Source organism: Furipterus horrens, unplaced genomic scaffold (genome assembly GCF_987537825.1).
Source record: "Furipterus horrens unplaced genomic scaffold, mFurHor1.1.pri manual_scaffold_15, whole genome shotgun sequence".
In the NCBI taxonomy this organism is placed as follows: Eukaryota; Metazoa; Chordata; class Mammalia; order Chiroptera; family Furipteridae; genus Furipterus; species Furipterus horrens.
The window spans coordinates 19726696-19746247 of record NW_028327185.1 but is presented as its reverse complement, the minus strand read 5'-3'; the positions used below and the strand labels follow the sequence as shown (position 1 = coordinate 19746247).

At 44.5% G+C, this 19552-nt stretch overlaps 2 protein-coding genes across 2 annotated transcripts in view; one reads left to right on the top strand and one right to left on the bottom strand.

Moving 5' to 3' along the window:
* MAP3K21 (mitogen-activated protein kinase kinase kinase 21) overlaps positions 1-2400 on the bottom strand; it is a 40029-nt gene extending 37629 nt beyond the window's left edge. The window contains exon 1 of the mRNA XM_090263281.1: positions 1306-2400. Within this exon, the coding sequence (XP_090119407.1) occupies positions 1306-2122 (817 nt within the window). The 5' untranslated portion in view covers positions 2123-2400. The remainder of the gene's footprint in view (positions 1-1305) is intronic.
* Positions 2401-18174: 15774 nt separating this feature from the next.
* LOC149992495 (pecanex-like protein 2) lies at positions 18175-19232 on the top strand. Its single transcript, XM_090263294.1, has 2 exons — positions 18175-18327; positions 19224-19232. Exons 1-2 carry the CDS (start codon positions 18175-18177, stop codon positions 19230-19232), a joined length of 162 nt encoding a protein of 53 aa, XP_090119420.1.
* The last annotated feature ends 320 nt before the right edge of the window (positions 19233-19552 follow it).

Here is a 19552-nt window from a genome sequence, read left to right as displayed (position 1 = left end):
CTACCACAGCCACTTCTCTAGGCCATATTTTGTTAGAATTTGTTCCTGTCACTTAAGCAGTTGTGATCTAAATTATAAGACAAGGGGTTGTGGGAGTCATAAAATAAAACCCAAAATAAAAGTATTCAATGCTTATAGGTTGTTACCAACACTCAAATTATTTATAATTCCCATAATCAAAGTGCTACATTAGTCATTTTCAAGTAAATTTCAGGGCTGAAGGATTTTGAATAGGAAAAAAATCTACACAAACATACAACAAACGTATCATGTCTTGTTGTCACTCTTCTTTCTGCAGACTTGGAGAAGGACAATGTTTCCAGTTGAGTTAGCTCCTGTCCTAGCAGGTTTTACAAGGTTGAGAGACGTGCAGCTGTGGCAGGCCAATGCCAGTTCTGACTGCATCCTTGAATCTGTCCTAATATTTCATCTCATCTTAAGAATACTGAGTGATTTCCCCCATGTCGAAGAACCAACTTTAAACAGCAATTCCACTAGCTCTTCTACATGGTGAAATAGAATAGAATTTGTGTTCAATTCAACTGTTGGTTCTTTATTGACATCTGGAAAATAGACCCAGATTCATAAAGTAAATGATACAGGCCAGGTCTTCAGGATTTCAAGGAGCTGTGCAAGAAGGATGAACTTGTTCTTAATCAACCCAAAGGTGCATGATGTCGCAAACTAGTGTTTCTTGTCTGGAAACTATTCACCAGCACTCAAGCTGCCCAACCAAAAATAAAATCATACTTCATGAGCAGAGACGTCTGAATGAAAGACTTTGGAAAGGTCAAAGGACACGAAGCCATATTTAAAGTGGGAGAAGAGCGACCCCAATAAACACGTGTGAAGCTGAAGGAAAGGGGAGTTCGATGAAGGCCACGAGGCCAGGAGGGCCAGGGGTTCCGCATAATCCGAGGAAGGCCTCGGTTTGCCGAATTCTACCCAAAGGAACGAACCACACTCATAGCTAAAGGCTCAAAAGCACCGTGAAGTTTCCTAAAGATCCAGATATGTTACAAGGGTTTGCAATCAAGTCTGATCTGCATTTTTATAAAAGGCACCCAAAAGCAACAAGGTTAGTGTGTCACCTGTCCCAAAGCAAGTCACCGAAGAGTCCTGGAGGGCCTACGCAGGACGTGCTGCTGGCAACCAAGGGGGCCCCCGCCTCCTTCCACCTGGCACTGGGCTTGGTGAGCCTGCCCAGCTCTAGCACCAGGGTGGGCTGCAAGGGGCATGGCTGCGTACTGCCCCCTTACCACCCCTGCCGCACCCCCCCCCCACACCCTCCACCGTCCCACTTACTGTTGCTGGACTTGAGGTCTCGGTGCAGGATGGGCACCACGGCCTCCTCGTGCAGGTAGAGCATGCCGCGCGCGATCTGCACCGCCCAGTTGACCAGCACTTGCGGGGGGATGCGGCGCGCGCGGCGCGGCCCGGGGGCGCGCGGATCCGGGGCGGCGTTCGCTGCCGCTAGCGCGCGATTGAGCGCTCCTCCGCGGGCGAATTCGAGCACCAGGCAGAGATGCGGCTGCCGCAAGCACACGCCGCGCAGCTCGATGATGTTGGGGTGCCGCAGCATGGCGAAGAGCCGCGCCTCCCTCCGCACGCTCTCGGCCGCCGCCGCCGCGTCCTGCTCCGGGTCCCGGCGCGCCGCCTTCACCGCCACCTCCTGGCCCTGCCAGGTGGCGCGGTACACCTGCCCGAAGCCGCCGGCGCCGATGAGCTCCTTGAGCTCCAGCCGCTCGAAGTCAACGTGCACGGGCGAGCCGGGCCGCGGCGGCGAGCTGGCTGGCGGCGGTGCGGGGAGAGCGCTGGGGCGGCACGGCGCCACGTAGTTGGCTGGGAAGATGCCCAGCCGCCGCTGCACCTGGCCGGCCCACCAGCCCTCGTCGCCGGAGACGGCGGCGTCCTGGGACAGCACTTCCACCAGCTGGCCGCGCCGCAGGCTCAGCTCGTCCTCGCCGCGCGCCTCGTAGTCGTACAGCGCGGCCCACAGCCCCGCGCCCGCCGAGGCCGAGCCGCCGGAGGAGGCGGACGACGACGACGCGGAGCCGGAGGGGACGCCTGGAGCCGGGGATACCGGCCGCTCGGCCGCGCCCTCGGCGCCCGGCAAAGCCATCAGGGACTGCCGTGAGGGCGGGGGTGGAGCGCGGGGCGGCGGGCTCAGCCTCCCGTGCGGCCGCGGACTTGCATCCTCCGGTGGGGTCGCCGCCGCGCCCCCGTAAGGCAGGGAGGAAGGATCGGGGCTCGGGTACGGCGGGAGATCGCGGGCCCACGACCCGGAGACCCGGGCCTCAGCCACCGTTCCTCCGCGGCTGCCTCTGCTGCTGCAGCAGTCCCCGCGCCCGCGGGCGTTCTCGCACCATGGTGGAGCGCTGGGCCTGCGGCGGGCCTGCAGCCCGCTTGGCCTCGCTGCCGCCTGGGACCGCCCTGCAGGGCCCGCCCCCCGCTTCTCCGGGACCCGCCCGCTGCGCGGAGCCCGTAACGCCCCCTCCGGGCCCGCGCACCGCCCCGGGCCCGCCACGCCCCCTCTGCGCTCTGGACCCTCCCCTACTGTAGGAGATCGGGGCTCGGGTGCCCCGCTTCCCCTTGGCCTAGGGAGCGGAGCCAGAGGAGCGCAGCAAACTGTTTGTGGGAACGTTTAAATTAAGCCAACGGTGAGTTTCCGGGAGTCCACTCTTCCCTAAAACACATTGGCGGAGCATGAAGACGATCCGGAGCTTGAGGTCGTGACTGGAGGGTGGGTGCAGCCCCCAGTACTGGCTGCCCAGCAAATCAGAGAGCGGCTCCAGGCCAGTGTGCCCGGCTGCGTGCATTTGAATCCACCGCAGAGCAAGAACGGACTGGATTACAGATCACCGCGCCGTGAGCCGCAGGTCTTAATAGCCCCGAAGCTTGTTATTCGTGTCAGGTAACCCCGCGTTTGTCTTTACTGTTTACGTAAATGGGAAAGGACTACCTGTCCTCTGTGAACCCACAGGTGAGTTTAGAAGGCATAGGCCCTGGCCACGACCGGATGCTAGAGCCTTGGCCTTACCTACTCCCAGGAAAGGCGAACAGAACAGTCTGTGCCCAGAAACTCAAGTCCTCGCTGGCACGCTGACTGCTCATACACAGGTGTTTACTTAGCCCAGTCTCACAGGGACTTCCTCTTCTCCGCCCCATTCTCCCTCCATTCTGCCCCATGTACAGTTTCTGCCACAATCATGACAGGCCACCTTCACCCGCAGACACTTGAATGCCCTCTTTACATGATAGGGATGTTAAAGAAACCCCGGCAGGTGTGAATCCATCTGATTTTCGATATGTATTGCGTACTAACTCTGTGTATGACACATTGCTAAGGATCTGGGGTTACAAAGCTCTACCTAGCTCTAGAGAATAAGAGAGAATAAAGTTCCAGGGCAGAAGAACAAGCCGAGAGTCCTGGGCTCAAGGCACAGGAGCAATTCATTATGCCTGTCTGTGGTCGCTGGGGAACACTGTGTGTGTCACTGGAGCTAGGTATGACCGGGACGCACAGAAAAGAGGGGAAGGAACGTTCTCAGCAGCGCAAGCAGAGGCAGGAGAGTGCAAAGAAATGGTGGCGCGAGGACCTGATGGAGGTGGAGAGGTTCCTGCTGCAGGAGGGGAGGCTGGAAAGGTAGCAGAGAGCCCAGTTATAAAAAGTCTAAAGAAATGAGTGTCCTGTAATAGGCCAGAGTTTCCCGAAATGTGGGTCCTTTACTAGCAACAACATTGAATCACATAAAGAAATATGTTATCAAAACTATGAACATTAAAATGTTCACTACTCACTACTATCAACAACTGAATCTAAAAAACAAAAACAAACTAAGCAAACAACTAGAACAGGAACAGAACCGTAGATGTGGAGATCATTTGGAGGGTTATCAGTGGGGTGGAGGAGGGGGGAGAAATGAGGAAACGGAGCAGGGATTAAGAAGCATAATTGGTAGGTACAAAACGGGATGTCAAGAATAGTGTAGGAAATGGAGAGGCAAAAGACTTATATGCACGACCCATGGACATGAACCAAGAGGGTGATTGCTGGAGGGAAGGGGTACCAGGTGGATGGGGACAAAGGGGGGAGATTGGGACAACTGTAATAGCATAATCAATAAAATATAGTTTTAAAAAAGAGAAACTTATTTTTTCAGTTTCTTTCAGTCTTTTCAATTATACCATTTAGTAGCTGTGTGACTTTGAGCAAGTTACTTTCCTTCTCTGCGGCTAAGTTTCCTCATCTGTAAAATGGAAACGATAATAAACAGTATGGACCTCATAGGGCAGTTGGGAAGATGAAATGAGTTAATAGATGTAAAGGCTTGGGAAGGTGCTTAGTACATGTAATTTGTTTTTTTCACTCTGTCGACATTTTCACTCTTTGCAACAGCAGTGGTCAGTTAGCACAGCAAATCAAGGCAGTGGTTCCAAGTTGTACAAGTTAATACTCAATGTCATAGACTTGCAGTAAAAGAAAAAAAAAGCCAGGTTCATTATGAAATGTCCTTGACAAATCAGTAAAAATTACTAATTTAATTAACTCTTGACTCAGGTAGAGGCCCTTAATATTTATGTGACAAAATGGGAAATATGTATAAGTCAATGCACTGCATACCCCACCCGGTATGATGACTGTTTTATGCAAAAGCACTTGAATGGTTCTTTGAGCTGGATGCCAGCCTAGTCCGTTTTGTTTATGGGACACCATTTTTCCTTGAAGGATGACTGATAGACAAATCAGCTTTTCAGATTTGGATTTTTGGAAGACATTTTCTTGAAAATGAACAGTAAGACTACTACTTCATCTCAAAAGCACAGGTGATGGTTTGCTACCAGTGATTGCATTTCAGTTTCTAAGCAAAACTCGAGATTTTGGAAAACTCGTAGCTGCTTTTAAGAGCTCAACAACTCCTGAAACACTTCAAGACTTTTTCTGACAGGGGTGGTAGTGACGTTAACAAATACGATTTCTTGATATTGTGTAATGAAATGTGCCAACGCTTGGAAGATCTGTAAGCTCAGTTGAACCAATATTTTTAAAAGATAAATATCTTTTTGATGTCACAAAATCACAATGGAAAAGACCATTCAGGGTGACTTATGGAGTTCACTGATAATGGTTTTGGATTCTACATCGCAATTAGTCTTTCAAAGATCACCACTTGTTGAGTTTTGATATATTGTCAAAGGATATCCACTATTACATAAAAAGTCTATTAAAAATAGTTCTATTTTAGAAAAGATTAGTGGTCTCCAGGAGTCAGGGAGTGGAAAGAGGGGTTAGGAGATGACCACAATCACAAAAGGGACCTACCTGTGTGATAGAACTGTTCTGTGTCTTGACTGGGGTCACACAAATGTGTGCCTGTGACACACACACACACACACACGAAGCCAGTAAAACAGTGAAACCTAAATATTTCACTGGATTCTATCAATGTTGATTTTCTGGTTGTGCTTTTGTCTGGTAGTTTTTTATAACTGCATATATATCTATAGTTATCTCCAAATTAAAAGTTTAAAAAAAACTTTTGCCTTTTCCAACCATCCATCTGTACAAGGCTGCAAGTTCTCTATATATTTCACCCAACACAATATTTTGCAACAAGCTGAGTGCAGATACATATAAGAGAATGCAGCTGTCTTCTCTCTAGCAAGACAGAAAAGTGTGGTACAAAAGTAGGAAACATTGCCAGTTAAGTTGTATATATGTTTAGAATTGTTCTAGGTTAAAGGTAGGATTAAAAAGAGAAAAGTCTGCTCCGCTGATAAGGCTTCTATTCAATGGGGGCATAAGAGCCTTTGCTCAATACCCTGTTATACTGCTGACCAGTTCAGACAAAGCCGAGACATAAAAGCAAGATGTTAGTAAAGGCACCTCATCTACAAAAATGGAATTAAACCCTCATGTTTAACTAGAAAATTGAGCTTTTTCTCATGGGCTTCTACCTAGGCCTGAGGAAAGTAAATGAGGGCAATATGGCCTTTCTTCCACCTGCTTTTGACTTTCAGTTTCCTGTCTGAAGGAACTTAATAGCCAACAGCAGAAAAAGATCATCCCTTTTGTCGGTGTGCCAATCCACCTGCAGAAGTAGCCCTGACTTCAGAGAAGAAGGGGAATAAAAGGCAATCTCGGAAACTGGCGTAGAGAAGAGCTTCCGGCGTCAGTAGTGTGGAGAGAGATGGAGTGAGGAAGGGGATATGGTGAAATCAATCTGGAGCTGCTCTTGACACCAAGGAGCTTATAGAGTCAAGACTAACAGATATGAGGACAGGGCAGTGTGGGATGGGGACATATTTTGTAAACTGTATGGAGCAGTTGAGAGATATGAGATCAGAGAGAAGGGAGGTTGTACCTACCGGGGCCAACTGTCCCAAGCCCCGAGGCACAAGTCCCAGGATGGCCAGTGGCCCTCACTATAAACCAGTTTAACAGATGAGAGGGCACTTGAGTGGGGACTTTCAGGGCTGGTGGGCATAGATAAGTGCACAGTCAGGGCGGAATCATAAGAGGATGAAGAAGAAATCATGAAGAAGACAGAACACAGATCATGTGTACATGGGCCATTGAGATTACTCAACTACAGGAAAGGATATTTTACTGGGAAGAGCCGAGGAAGGAAGTGCAATAGAAAGGACTTTAAAAATGGGCCAAGGTGTCTGGACATGAGAAGAGAGGAGAAACCCTGGAGAGGCGGGAGGGAGGGGTGAGGAAAAATATTCCCTCAAGAACGGTGTATGAATTCCTTAAAAAATGGAAAAAGTTTGTGGATAAAATGTGTTTTCCAGAATTTTTAGTTAATTTTCTCAAACCTCCATACTTCTAGATGTAAAACACAGAATACTAAGAATATTGTTAGCAGTTCAATGGAACTGCTCATCTGCTCATATCAGGTTCTGTACCAGACTTTAAGACAAAACGCATTCTGATTGACATCTTGGAACTTTGAAAATGCCAACTGTCATTACTTATCTTGGGTTACATTTGTGTGTATGTGTGAGACGTTTTATGATATGCTATAATTTGGTATAACCGATCACCAATTGAAAGGGACTATGGCACTATGACACTGATTAGCAGCAAGTCTGCGGACAGTCCTGGTCCCCTTCTGACTTTGCCATACTTTTTTCGTGATACTGAATCTTTGTTCTTCCATTGCCTGTTCTGCAGAATGGTAGAACAGTACTATATGCCCGTGGTGTTGTGTTAAGGATTTACTTAGCTAGTATTTAAAGCACAGCACTTAATGAATGTGAATAAATATTAACTTATTATTTTAGTATTAGTTACTGTTCATAGAGGACCCGTTAGAATAGAAAGTTTAACAGAAAGCATGTTTATCCTTTTTGGGGGGCTTCCATTGGTATATTTTTCTTTATCAAAGATCATTTCATCTGTCAAAAAAAATTTTAAAGTTTTCAGAGTGGTCATAATTAAAGATTAGAAAGGTAATTTCCAAGGCTTTGGGGCATATTATGTCTCAAAACACAATGCTTTTTGAGATATAAAGGTGAACTAAATTATACGTGTATGTGATGAATTATAACTTTTATTCTGTATTACTGTGTATTCATTGTAAACCATGCGATAATAAAACCAAGTAATAATATCAATAAATAGTTTGTAATAGAGATAGGACCGAATACACAGAAAAAAAGTGGTTCATTGTTCAACACACATCCATTCTTTTGAGTGTCAGGCAATCTAGTACTTGAGATACAATAGTGAAGAAAACAGAGTTCTCTATCACCATGGCATTTATATTTTAGCAGCGATAGATGTTAAGTAAAGTAAATTATATAATATATTAGAATTTGATAACTGCTGTATAAAAACAATAATGAGAGCAAGACACGATGGATCAGAAATGTGGATGAAGGTAGAGTAGACAGGGTCATGTTGGTGTATCACTAGGGTGAACAGGGTGGCCTCACTGAGAAGGTGAGATTTGAACAAAAATTTGGAGGAGATAAAGGAACTGGACACGCAATTATTTAAAGAAAGATCAAGTGAATAAATTCAGAGGAATCACAATATAGGTTGACTTCCACCTTCTCAGGAAAGCCCAATTTATTCCTTCAATGAAGGTGGTGTGGGTAAAAACAGAAGTACTTTTTGAGTGTGTTGAGATCGCAAATTAGCCTTTTCCTCTAAATCTGGTTCTCCGGCTTCCTGCTCTTGAGTTTAAAGATGTGGGTTAAATGAAGAATTATGACGATAATGATACAGCAACAATAACTGAACACTTATCGGCCTGTATTGTATGTGGTGAAGCTTTGAATGCAGTCTGTGTGTCAGGTTACTGTTGATTCTCAGTGTTTCAGCTGGCTTTCAGCTGTAGACAGAGTAATCGTGACTGTTAGAATTTCTGTGACTTTAATCAGTGGACAAGACTGGAGTCTCGCCTGTCCGTGCTCAATGTTACAGATAACAGTCAGGGCTGCTCAAATAGACAATGAGCTACTTCACTGAATAATACAACAATGTAAAAATCGGAGTGTTTTCAGAGAGCCAAGGTCTTGTTGGAACCCTTGAAGAATGCCTCCTGAAGGAAAGCTACAACACTCGCGACCTTGGACCTGAGATAGGAAGGTTGCTGTTCCACTTTGAGTTGCCATTTTTGTACATTTGGCCCTATCAAAATTAGTTTTATTTTATTTTTAACTGACTGGACTCTTTTCAAATATAATGACTAATTCTTCATAACTAGCTAGAAATATTAAATGGAGGACACAGGACAAAGATGATTTAAAAAATAGAGCAAGGCATACTCCTGAAATTATAGTGAATCAACTAGCTATGTTTACTTTTTATTAAGTTCCAACAGCTTGCTAGTTACATTATAAAACATACAGTAAATTCATGTTCTTGACCATAATGTCCATTTCTTGGACTCATGGGTCACAGTTGATTTTACTTACTCTATAATGCTGTTTTATCTTCTTTATTCCATGAAATCGATGGTTTCCTGCATATCAGCTCTATTTTGGGGGTGTAACCTTTCTAAATAGACTAGGACCCACAACAAAAGTCAAACTTACTCCAATGACCTTTCTTTGTAAACTTGTGCTTTTGTTTCAGCTCTCTGATTTTTTAATCTATGAAATTAGGAGAATATTAACATGCCCCCTTAAGACTATGATGAATACCATGAGAATTAATGCGATAATAAAGTTAAGCAGCTCTTTTGAAATTCTTAGAAGAAAAACACTAAATAACTGCAAGCATTTTTTTTTTTCCTAATGACCGCCTCAAATGCAGGCTGGTTCAGCACGGATCTATGCCGCTCAGGTTTCTGTCGCGAAATGATCTCTTTTTCTCAGTCTTTTAAAATCTCTGCTGAGATTTCTGCAGAACTCTTAATTAAGCCAGCTGACCTTTCCTTCTTTTGTATCCAGACATGGAACTTACTGATTACAGCTACTCTGCTATCCCGTTGCTTCCATTTCCCCTGCCTCAACGTTAGTTTAACCTCGTAGGAAGCGCCAAGGCCCAAAGCCACAGCTTCTGCGGCATGATGTGGCCTTCCTAGTTTTCGGGGTGTCGTTGTTACCTGACAGGGTTGATTTTGTTGTTGTTGTCCCGAGGAGCTGAGGAGTGTGAAGTTCTTTGAGGACTGAAATATGCCTTATAAACATAAAGTCTTTCTCGTGGTGACTGCTGCCTCACAGGATTGTACGAAGTCTCCCCTAATCTTTCTGCCAGTCACTTGACCAAGTCGAGGGTTCAGTGAGTGGACGCTTTTGGTAAGGATCTCATTCTAGGGTATTTTCTTGTCTGATAATGATCCTGGCAAACTGGTTTTCTATGATGACACTAAGAATACCCTTTAAAAAACTCACCCAGACTCTCAAATATGTAAAATAAAACAGTTTGAAACATATTGATGAATTATGGTATTATTCAATAGGCAGAATCTGAGTCCCAGCTTATACTTATACTGGATATTAGCTGCCCTTAATATTAATTTTAGTACTGGAAACCTTATTTTTCCTACTTAACTGGATTCTAAATCTACTTTTTAAGTGAAATTAATATTCTTTCAGCATTTTTTTATTCTTTCAATTAGTTGTCTCCATCTTTTAATGTTTTTTGTGTTTAGAATCCATCCAGAAGAAACCTAGAAAATTCTTTCTGCATGTGTTCTAATTATTTTCTGCACATGTATTTTAAAAATAAACTAAAATTTTATTTTTAACTTATGTTTATAAAGGGTCGTTTGAAAAGTTAAATGTCTCCCTCACACTCCCTCCACCCTACAGCCATCCATTTCCTGGCCTAAGAGTATAATTTTATCTCTCCAGAGAGAGATTCATAGGGACATATGTTTATTTATACCTTAATGTGTCTCGGGGGCCATTTCATAGCAGAACTCGTAAAGCTGTGCCATTCTCTTTAACTGCTATGTGGTATCCCCAGTATGTTGTACCATCACTAGGATTTACAGTTCAAGCCTTGGCTTTGGGTAATTTACAGGATTCTAAAGTGACTGATTTTCATTTCTTTGCCTGTATTTTCATGGTTTTGGTGGGAGAGTGAGTTTACCAAGGTCCTAGGACAGGTGTCGATTGCCCTAGGATATATCTTGGGATAAATTTGTATTTCTTATTTTGGGGAGTGGGGGCATGATGTACTCGTTTAATGTTCAGGTGAAACCCACTTTTATTTCTGGAAATTTCTTTAATTATAATTTAGACTATAGCTTGGATTTCATTATTTCTTATCTGTTCTCCAGGAACACTAATTTGTATAGAAAGTTTAGAAAACCTTTTGTTTTAAATAAATGATTACAGTCGTCTACAAAACACATACACAGTACACACTGACCTTCATAAGACATGAACGGTGTAATCAGGGTAATGTGGAACTGCCATTTGGGGTCGAGCTTTCTGGAGTACTGAATGCAGCTTTTTAAAGTCTTTTTTCTGCTTTGTAATAACAATGTACTGCCTTTTACTGTATTTGGAACAGTGTTCTGGGGCCGCCTAGTGTTACAACTGAGTAAAGACCAGTCTGCTTTTTCTTTTCTCCTCCTTTTAATAATAAAAATAATCAATCAATCATCATCATTGTCAGTGTCTTCTACTTCAAATTTGACTGTTTCAGTTATAATATGAGGTTAAAAGAATGCAATAGTATTATGTTACATGTACAGATAAGCAGGTGTCCATCTCAAGATGTCAGAAAAAGCAGAATGAATTAAGCTCAAATATAATACAACTGATAAATCCCTGATGAGTGATCATGAAAGAGTGAGAAGGCACAGATAACAGATTTCAGGAATGGAAAGGTACACATCAGTACTTACCTTACAGATATTTCTTAAAAATCACAAGAGGATGGTATAGACACTTTTATGCCAATAAATTAAAAAATTAGTTGAGATGAACAAATTCTTAAAAAGTACAATTTATCCAAAAGTCAAAAGAAATGAAGGAGTCATACAGACATAAGATTGTTAAAGATACAACATTCAAAATCCATCGTGGTTTTTGACCTGGATTGATCATGTTCTAAGCCTGTTGTTTTTCTGTGAGCTGTCATGCCGGGAGTTCTTTTTTATTTTCTCTTTTCAATAGCTTGTTCCTTGGGTCTCATGACTTTCTTTTCCTTGGTATAGTCACTCATTTTGATGGCATATATATTCCAGCACCTCTGAGAACAGGGGTACAAGAGTCAGCAAATAGCTGTGGTGCCCTGCAGCACATGGATCAGATATTAATTGGTTTTTGGATGTTAAACCAATCTTGAGTTCCTGGGATGAAACCTAGTCGATCATGGTATATAATCTTTTTTTTTATATTTCGTTGGACTCAGACTGCCAACATTTTATTGAGGACTTTTGCTTTTGTTATAGGAGAGTAATGAATGGTTTGTAGTTTTCTTTTCTTGTCATGAGGGAAATACTTGCTTCATAAAACGAGTTGGCAAATATTCTCCCTTCTCTGTTTTCTGAAAGTATTTGTTGATAATCACAAACTCTGTTAATAGCCCAAATTCTCTTCTTCTTTCCAATTCCTCTACTTCAATAGTGTTCTGTTATTTTGTTCTTAATCAATGCAATATTCCCTCAAAGCTCACAAAGAACATTGATTATAATTTTAAGGCCCTCTTTTGTTTTCATTGTGTGTTCTGTTTTAGTGGGACCCATTTTCTCAGCGTGCTTAGTTTTTGAAATTTTAATTATTTTAATAATGTTTAAGTTTTGGGTTGTTTTGCTCATATTTACAAATGAGGTTCTCTAACTTTTGAGGACTAGTAGCTAGCATCACCTCTGTGAGAAATTTTATCCATCACTATTTCCTGTCTCTAGTAGGCACCTCTTCTTCCACTTGCCCACACTGACAGCCCTCTGCGAGTCCAAGGAGTATTTCATCCAGAACAGTTAGTGAGCAAGCATGGCCTGCAGTCCAGCTACTTATTGACTGGGGCCCAGGGACCAAAATCAGATTAGCAGATGAGGGCTCTCCTTGTGCGACACGGATCCTGAGCGGCAAAATTCCCTCTCCACTCTTCTCTGTGCGCAGCCCCCTAAGGTAAAGACCTGCATGGACCCTTTCATCAGCCATTCCTGTGCAGGGCTCTGTATGGCTTTCATTTGCTCTCTTGGGTCTGCTCTTGGGCACAGCTTCATCCTCTGTGAGAACAATCTTAAGGAGGGCTGCATCCCTTTAGAGTTGTCGTTGACAGCACGAGGCAGTGAAAGAGGCCTTGGGAAGCCAAGCACATTTGGGATATTCTGCTCTGCAAAGGCATTTTACTCCTCCTGACCCCTGTTCATGCTGTGGGTCCTCACGCAGCCGGGGCACTGTCTTCTTCCTGACGGTACGGGCCACGTGAGGGCTGCAGGACAAACACATGTCACTTCATAAGCTATTCCTCCTCAGTGAAGCCTGGATGTGCCTCTGGCCATGAAGCAGTGCTGTTCCGGTTCCCATATGATTTCAATATTTCAATCCCAATTATTTCCAGCTTCATGGTATTTCAATTTTTACATTACTTCCCTCACCCCTAGACATACAGAAAAACTATAAAATGTTATCGAGAGATTTTTATACATGAAGAGCTACATCTTCAACAATGGAAAGGCATAACCTTGAAGAGACATCACTCCATTCAAAATTGACTAGGAGATGCAATTATAACCCCAATCAAAATCCAAGTAGTGCGTGTGCATGTCTGTGTGTGTGTGTGTGTGTGTGTGTGTTGACTTGCCCAGAAAGGCAGGAAGGCATGAAGCCACATGAGGTGTGCAGAGGAATACGGGGCGGGGCAAATGTAGGTTTATAGTTGTGAGTACACGAAACACAGAGTTTATTCTCGTGTTATTATTTGTTAATTATTGCATTATTTTCCATAGGAACAACTGTAAACCTACCTTTGCCCCACCCTATTTAAGCAGTTTGAGTTTCCAGGGAGGGAACTGATGGGAGTAAATGAAGGCAAGACTTGGGGCGTGGGAGCTCTCAGCTTTTCTCTGTTGGTTTTTCCTGAGTGTGATGGAAGGAATTTTAAGAAGGGGCAGCCAGGTCAGATTTTTGTTTTCTATGAATCACTTTGGCTTCTCCTTCACCTGCTCTGATATATATTACGGGTGACTACATTTCCCAGACTTCCTTGCACTATGGCTTCTGGATGGTTTGGTCAATGGAAGAGGCAGGTAGGAGATGGAAGGCAAGAGAGAACAAGTCAGAGTATTCATATGTGCTCCCCCACTGTCCCCTTTCTGTGGAATCCTCCCAGCAGCTGCCTGTCCTGCAGTCTCTGACCCTCCAGCCTGTCCCCACCTGGTGCTGTCTCCTGCTGCCCATCCCTGGCTTCTCGTTTCCAACAGAACTACCTCCTCTTACTGTTCTGCTAGTCCAAGAAGCTGTGCTTCTCCTTTGCCAATCTCTGGGTGGATCATCATTTTTGTTTACTTTCTCAACTTCCCCATTTCCCATGTAAAGTTATCTCTATTTAAAAGCCAGAGTTGCTCTTTTTCCGGGATGGATCTTACTTGATGTAGGGGTTACTGTATCTCATCAGAAGATACTAAAACCCATCAGGAAGTCATTGCAATAGTTCAGGTGAGAAATCTTGAGGACATAACCGGAAACAGTGGTAGCAGGAACAGCGCAAAGCACATGTAGTTAATAATCATTTGGAGATCAGATGGATAGGACTTTGTGATTGACTTGATATGGTAGTAAGGGCAGAGAATGAGAGAGAGGAGGAATCCCAGAAAGCTCCCGGGTTCTAAATGACTGGGAGGGTAGACTGTAGTTTTATCAACAGATAAAAGTACAAAAGATCCAAAGTACAGAAGGTACAATAGGAGACATAACAATAGGAGAGAAGCCAATAATATATGTTTTAACATGTTGAGGACTGAGAGGTGGGGGAACCCCACATGGATATAAATCTGAAATTCAGGAAAGAAGTCAGGGCGGGATATAGAGATCAGAGTCATCACAACTGAGTAAGAGTTAAAGCCACGGCCATAGATTAGGACCATCCCAGGGAAAGGAGAGTAGTAGAGCGGGAACATTACTTTCTCCCCATATTGGAAGCCAGTTGGTCAAAAAGAACACTTCATTGACCCTGCACCTGCCTTCAGATTCCACCTGCCTTCATAGCCTGCAAGGAGTAGCATGCTGGGCTGCCTCTACTTCTTCACTGCATGCTCACGCTTTTTAATATAATGCAATTAGATGTCTGTCCGCTTCCCCATCTTCAGCCCTAACAACACATTTATCTTTGTCTGTGGCTTCTTCTATGACACTTGACACTATTAACCCTTTTCTTCTTGAATGGCTCTTTCCCTGTGTAGTCAGTTGGTGATAACAGAGTAGTCTCCCCTTGTTTTTCTTCTGCCTGTGCTTTTACTCCTTGTCATCCATGGTCCCGGTGTCTCCTCGTTCCATATTCCTTTCTGGGACATTTTTATTCCCTTCCATGGATGCTGATTCTTCCCAAGTCTATGTCTCTTTCCGACACCTCTCCCAACGAAGCTCCAGAACCGCCCTCTCCCTGCCCCCACCATGAGGCCCTGGGCAACTCGGATTCTGTGTAATTATTTTTTCTGCTAAGCCACTGATATTCCATAACTTGATTAATTTACAGCATAGTTATCCCAACCAAAAATGAAAACTTACCTTATTCTTTTATTTCTACATTGAATTGGTTTCTATTTAATCCTTCAATGTCACGTTCATTCCTGCTGGCTCAGGTATTTTCCCCTGCACAGTTGTTCATGTCACATCCGTGCTTAAAGCCTTTGGATGCCTGTCCTTGCCTAGGACAGGTCTGAAGAACTTCACGTGACCTGCAAAACTGGACTCTGCTCATCTCTGTTTAGTTTCCTACTCTTCCATTTTCTCCCTTGCCAATCATACCTTCCAGCACACTCAACTATACTGAAATTTTCCCCAAATCGTCATGTTTCTCTTTCCTCACATACATCTGCTTGGTGAGATACTCACAGTTCTTTACCTTCCTAGAGAGCTGACAGTTAGTCCTCGGTCTCATTGCCACCACCCACCATCATTGACTTGACCAGGTCACCTCTTCAGGGCCTCACCTCTTATGTATTTCTGTATATGTTAGTTCACATATATAGGAGTATAGATGATATAGTCTGTATATGGGAGTTCCTGAAGTGAAATTTGAAACTACTCCCCAAACACAGAGGGCAGGAGGAACTGAAGAAAGAGGCAGACCACTCCAGCTTGGTAGGTGGCAGGATTAATAAGCAAGAAAATTTACATATGAGGCGTGTCTTGGGCACCACAAGTTTCTGCATCCACCTGCTAGGATTTTAAGGGTTTATATAGATGTTTTAATGGGGTTCAGTCATGTATCAGTCCATATGGTCTCAATAACTCATTTCTCTTTCAAAGCTGCACTCTTGAAGTGTTTCTTAGTGTGGGAATGGTGTGCTGAACATACATTCCTAGCATGAGGGTGAGGGGGGTATGGGGGTGTTGGTAAGGAGTTTTCTATTGCCAGGATCCAGCTCTTGGGTCAACCTGTGGTCACGTTTTCTTGGTGAACTCCTCCAACAGTCCTATCATAGCACACAGGGCATTCTATTGCAAGTCTTTGTTTAGTTGTAGTCTGTGAACTCCTTCATGGTAGGGACTACATTTTATCTATATTTTTTCTCAGTCTTCAGAAAAATGCCTGGCACACAGAAGATGCTCAATGAATATTGGATGCACCAAGAGCCGATGAGTAAGTGCAGTCCCTCAGTGCAGGAATGGACCTGTTGCATGGCCATTCCTCCTTGACCCATGCGCTTGAATGTGATTCGTTCATGTGGGCATTTCTGGTGGAGTTGATTCATTGATTGATTGATTCATTAAACATTTATAGAGCACCTGATAGCTTTCAAGCACTGAAACCATATAAAAGCAATCACCCTCTGTGTCTTTGAGAAAATTACTCTTCCAAGACAGAAAGCAGCATTATTACATTTTGCTTAGTCATTCTTTTTCTTTTTATTTTTTTATCCTTACCCAAGGACATACTCATCGATTTTAGAGACGGGGGAAGGGAGGGATAGAGAGAGGGAGAGAAACATCAATTGGTTGCCTCTTGCACATGCCCCGGATCGGGGACCAAACCTGCAACCCAAGCATGTGCTCTGATTGGGAATACAACTCATGATGTTTCTGTTTATGGGATGACACTCCAACCAACCAAACCACACTGGCCACAGTGGTTAGTCATTTTTGCAGATGAATGCATAGTAAAGAGTGGTGAAGGCTGAAAGAATACACACCAGTGTGAGACTGTCCAGGTGGACTTTTGTGTCCAAGACCAGCTCCTCAGAATGGATCCCCCCCCTTTTCATTTCAGCATAGGAAGGCTGGCATGTCTGTATTGGGACTGACCAGGGCAGCTATGGGCAAGTGGTACTGCAGACCAGTGCACAGCTGGACATAAACAGGTGCACATATCAGAGATGTATTTGGGACAGAGTAGGCAGGTATGATTCAAGAAAGACATGTCTGAGATCTTGGAGTCTTCTAAGCCTCTCCCTTCCCCCGACCTTAAGTCACACATGGCTTCCTCTGCTTGTTCCTACAGAAGACGAATTTCCTTTTATTTCCTCCTTTTCCAAAACCTGCTATACTCAAGAATCTGAAACTCATTTACCTTGTCAATTACTAATAACAAGGGCTTCCTTTCCTCATTCTAAAGAAGATGAATTCCTTTTATCTCTTTCTTTCCAAAACCTTTCAGAAAGAGAATCTGAAATTCATCTACTATAAATTATAAATGCTAGAAAAAATTAAAGATCATTAGTTCAATGATACCTTCTAGTGGGTCTTCCTCCCTAAACTGTACCGAAAGACTTAGACTAATGTTCAAAACAGCCAGTTGATGCCTGAGTTCACGTTCTAGGAAATATATAAAAAGACAAGTAGCTTAACTGAGGCACCTGAAATTATTCCAGGGAAGTGGTTATCTTCTTTACCTAAACGCCTAACTGCACAGCAGGGAGGTGGAGGAAAGGTCAGGGAGGAAAAAGGTCGGTGCCGAAGGTGCAGACAGAGCTGAGATGAGCAGAACGTCTGAGGAGGATGAAGCTGCGCAAGCAACGCTCAGCGGAAGAAATTACATTGAGTGACCTGTGACAGGATGAGTTACATAAATATTTTGGTGCAGGTGGCAAAAAAAAAAAAAAAACAACGGTGAAGGAGCGTGCCCTGCTTTATTTCTTATGCATGAGAACATCTTTGACTTTTAAGCTTTTCGTGCCCCCAATAGAAGGATGGGACAGAAAGGAGGAGGGAGCGAGCAGGCTGAAGGGACTCCCCAAACCTTCTGACCCCCGCCCGGGAAGGGCTGTGCGGCGCACTGGGCGGGCGCTGGAGAGGCGCTGGGCGGGGCTTCTAGCGCATCCTCCGAGCAGCCTCCGCGGGGCACCATGGGAAAATCCTTCCTCCCTCGGACATGGCGCTCACCTGCCTGGCGGCAGCAGCCGGCTGCCACGCCGCGGTTCGCGAGTCCCGGCAGAAAGGCGGCTCGCGCTTCAGTGGTGGGGCGGAGGGCGGTGGAGGGGACCGCGGCGGCGGCGGGGGCGCGGCCCAGGGGCCCGGGTGTTAGGGCTCCGCGCTCCGGGGGCCTGGGCAGCAACCGGCAGCGCGGGCTGCCGACACCGGAGCGCGGCCGGCATGGTGTCCCAGGTGCTGCAGCTGCTCCGGCAGGGTGTGTGGGCCGCGCTTACCGGGGGCTGGTACCACGACCCAGAGCACAGCAAGTTCACCAACAGCTGCCACCTCTACCTGTGGCTGTTCCTGCTGCTGCTGCCCCTGGCCCTGCACCTGGTGAGTGAGGAATTCCAAGCTCAGGGTAGACGGGATGGAGGGAGGACTGGGAGAAAGCCTGTGAGTCTGCGTCGTGATAGGGCTGGCGGTTATTCTTAGGAGGTGGGATGGGGAAGGGCCCCAGGAATTTGGGAAAAAGAAAGTGGAAGGGTAGAGGGACCTGACTCACTGGCAGGAAAAGAAGTAGAAAGGACTTCGGAGGGTCTGAGACTCATTAAGAATTGATGCCGGCTTTTAGGATGAGTCAGACTCTGCTTGTCGCTGGGGAACGTTGAGCCTGTTTTGTAGGTAGACAGCCCTAGGCCTCTTAGCTGGTTGGCATAGGATAATGTTGGGTGTAAGATAGTGTTTGTGCATGTTAGCCAAAAGGCAAAATGAAATGTTAAAATCTATTTCAGTCGTTGATTTTCCCCCCACTCTCCTCCCTTTCTGTTTTGCTTTGAGAAGACAGGTTCAATGATCAGTTACTCAACTTGCCATTTCCACACCACTATGTAAAGAAATCTGTGGAAAGATATAGTAGTGGGTAAATCTAATGTAGTTTATGCTGAACAAAGTGTTACAGCACGTAGTTGGGGCTTGACAGTTTAGTAGGGTTACCATAATTGAGTGCCTGCTGAATAACTATGTAGATGACCTTCTAAGGTAAATTAAACACAACTAATTGAAGTAATGGTTAACCTTATTTGAAAAGCTGTTCAGGTAAGGTGCTCCATGTCTTATGAAGCTTTATTTGCCAAGAATCTAATTTTGATATGTCTACTGAAAGGCTTTATTCTGAAAACATAATTTGACCATGATCTCCACAGCCAAATCTTCGATGAGTTTGCATGGCTGAGGGATTCAGAGTTCAGTGTTCAAGGTTCTCCATGATATGGCTCTTGTGTTTCTGAAAGTTCGTGTAGAGGGTCAGAATTCTGACTTTAAAGTCAAGCTTCTTGGTTGAATTTTGGGTCCACCTCCTACCAATTATGTGACCTTGGGGAAGTTACTTACCGTATCTGACTTTTCAGTTTCTTATCTGTAAAATGAGAATAATACTATCAGAGGTACAGTGTCATTTGGGGGCTTAAATGAGATACTGCACATAAAGCCATCCATCTGTCCGGCTTGACCTGGGATTGGACTCAGATCTGGTTTAAATTTCTGTTTTTTTACTTATTAGTTGTTTGACCCCATAATTGATCTATCTAAACTGTAGTTTTTTTAATCCTTAAAATAGATG

Coding starts and splice junctions, on each gene's coding strand:
- LOC149992495 (XM_090263294.1), top strand. CDS start 18,175: ATGGTGTCCCAGGTGCTGCAGCTGCTCCGGCAGGGTGTGTGGGCCGCG.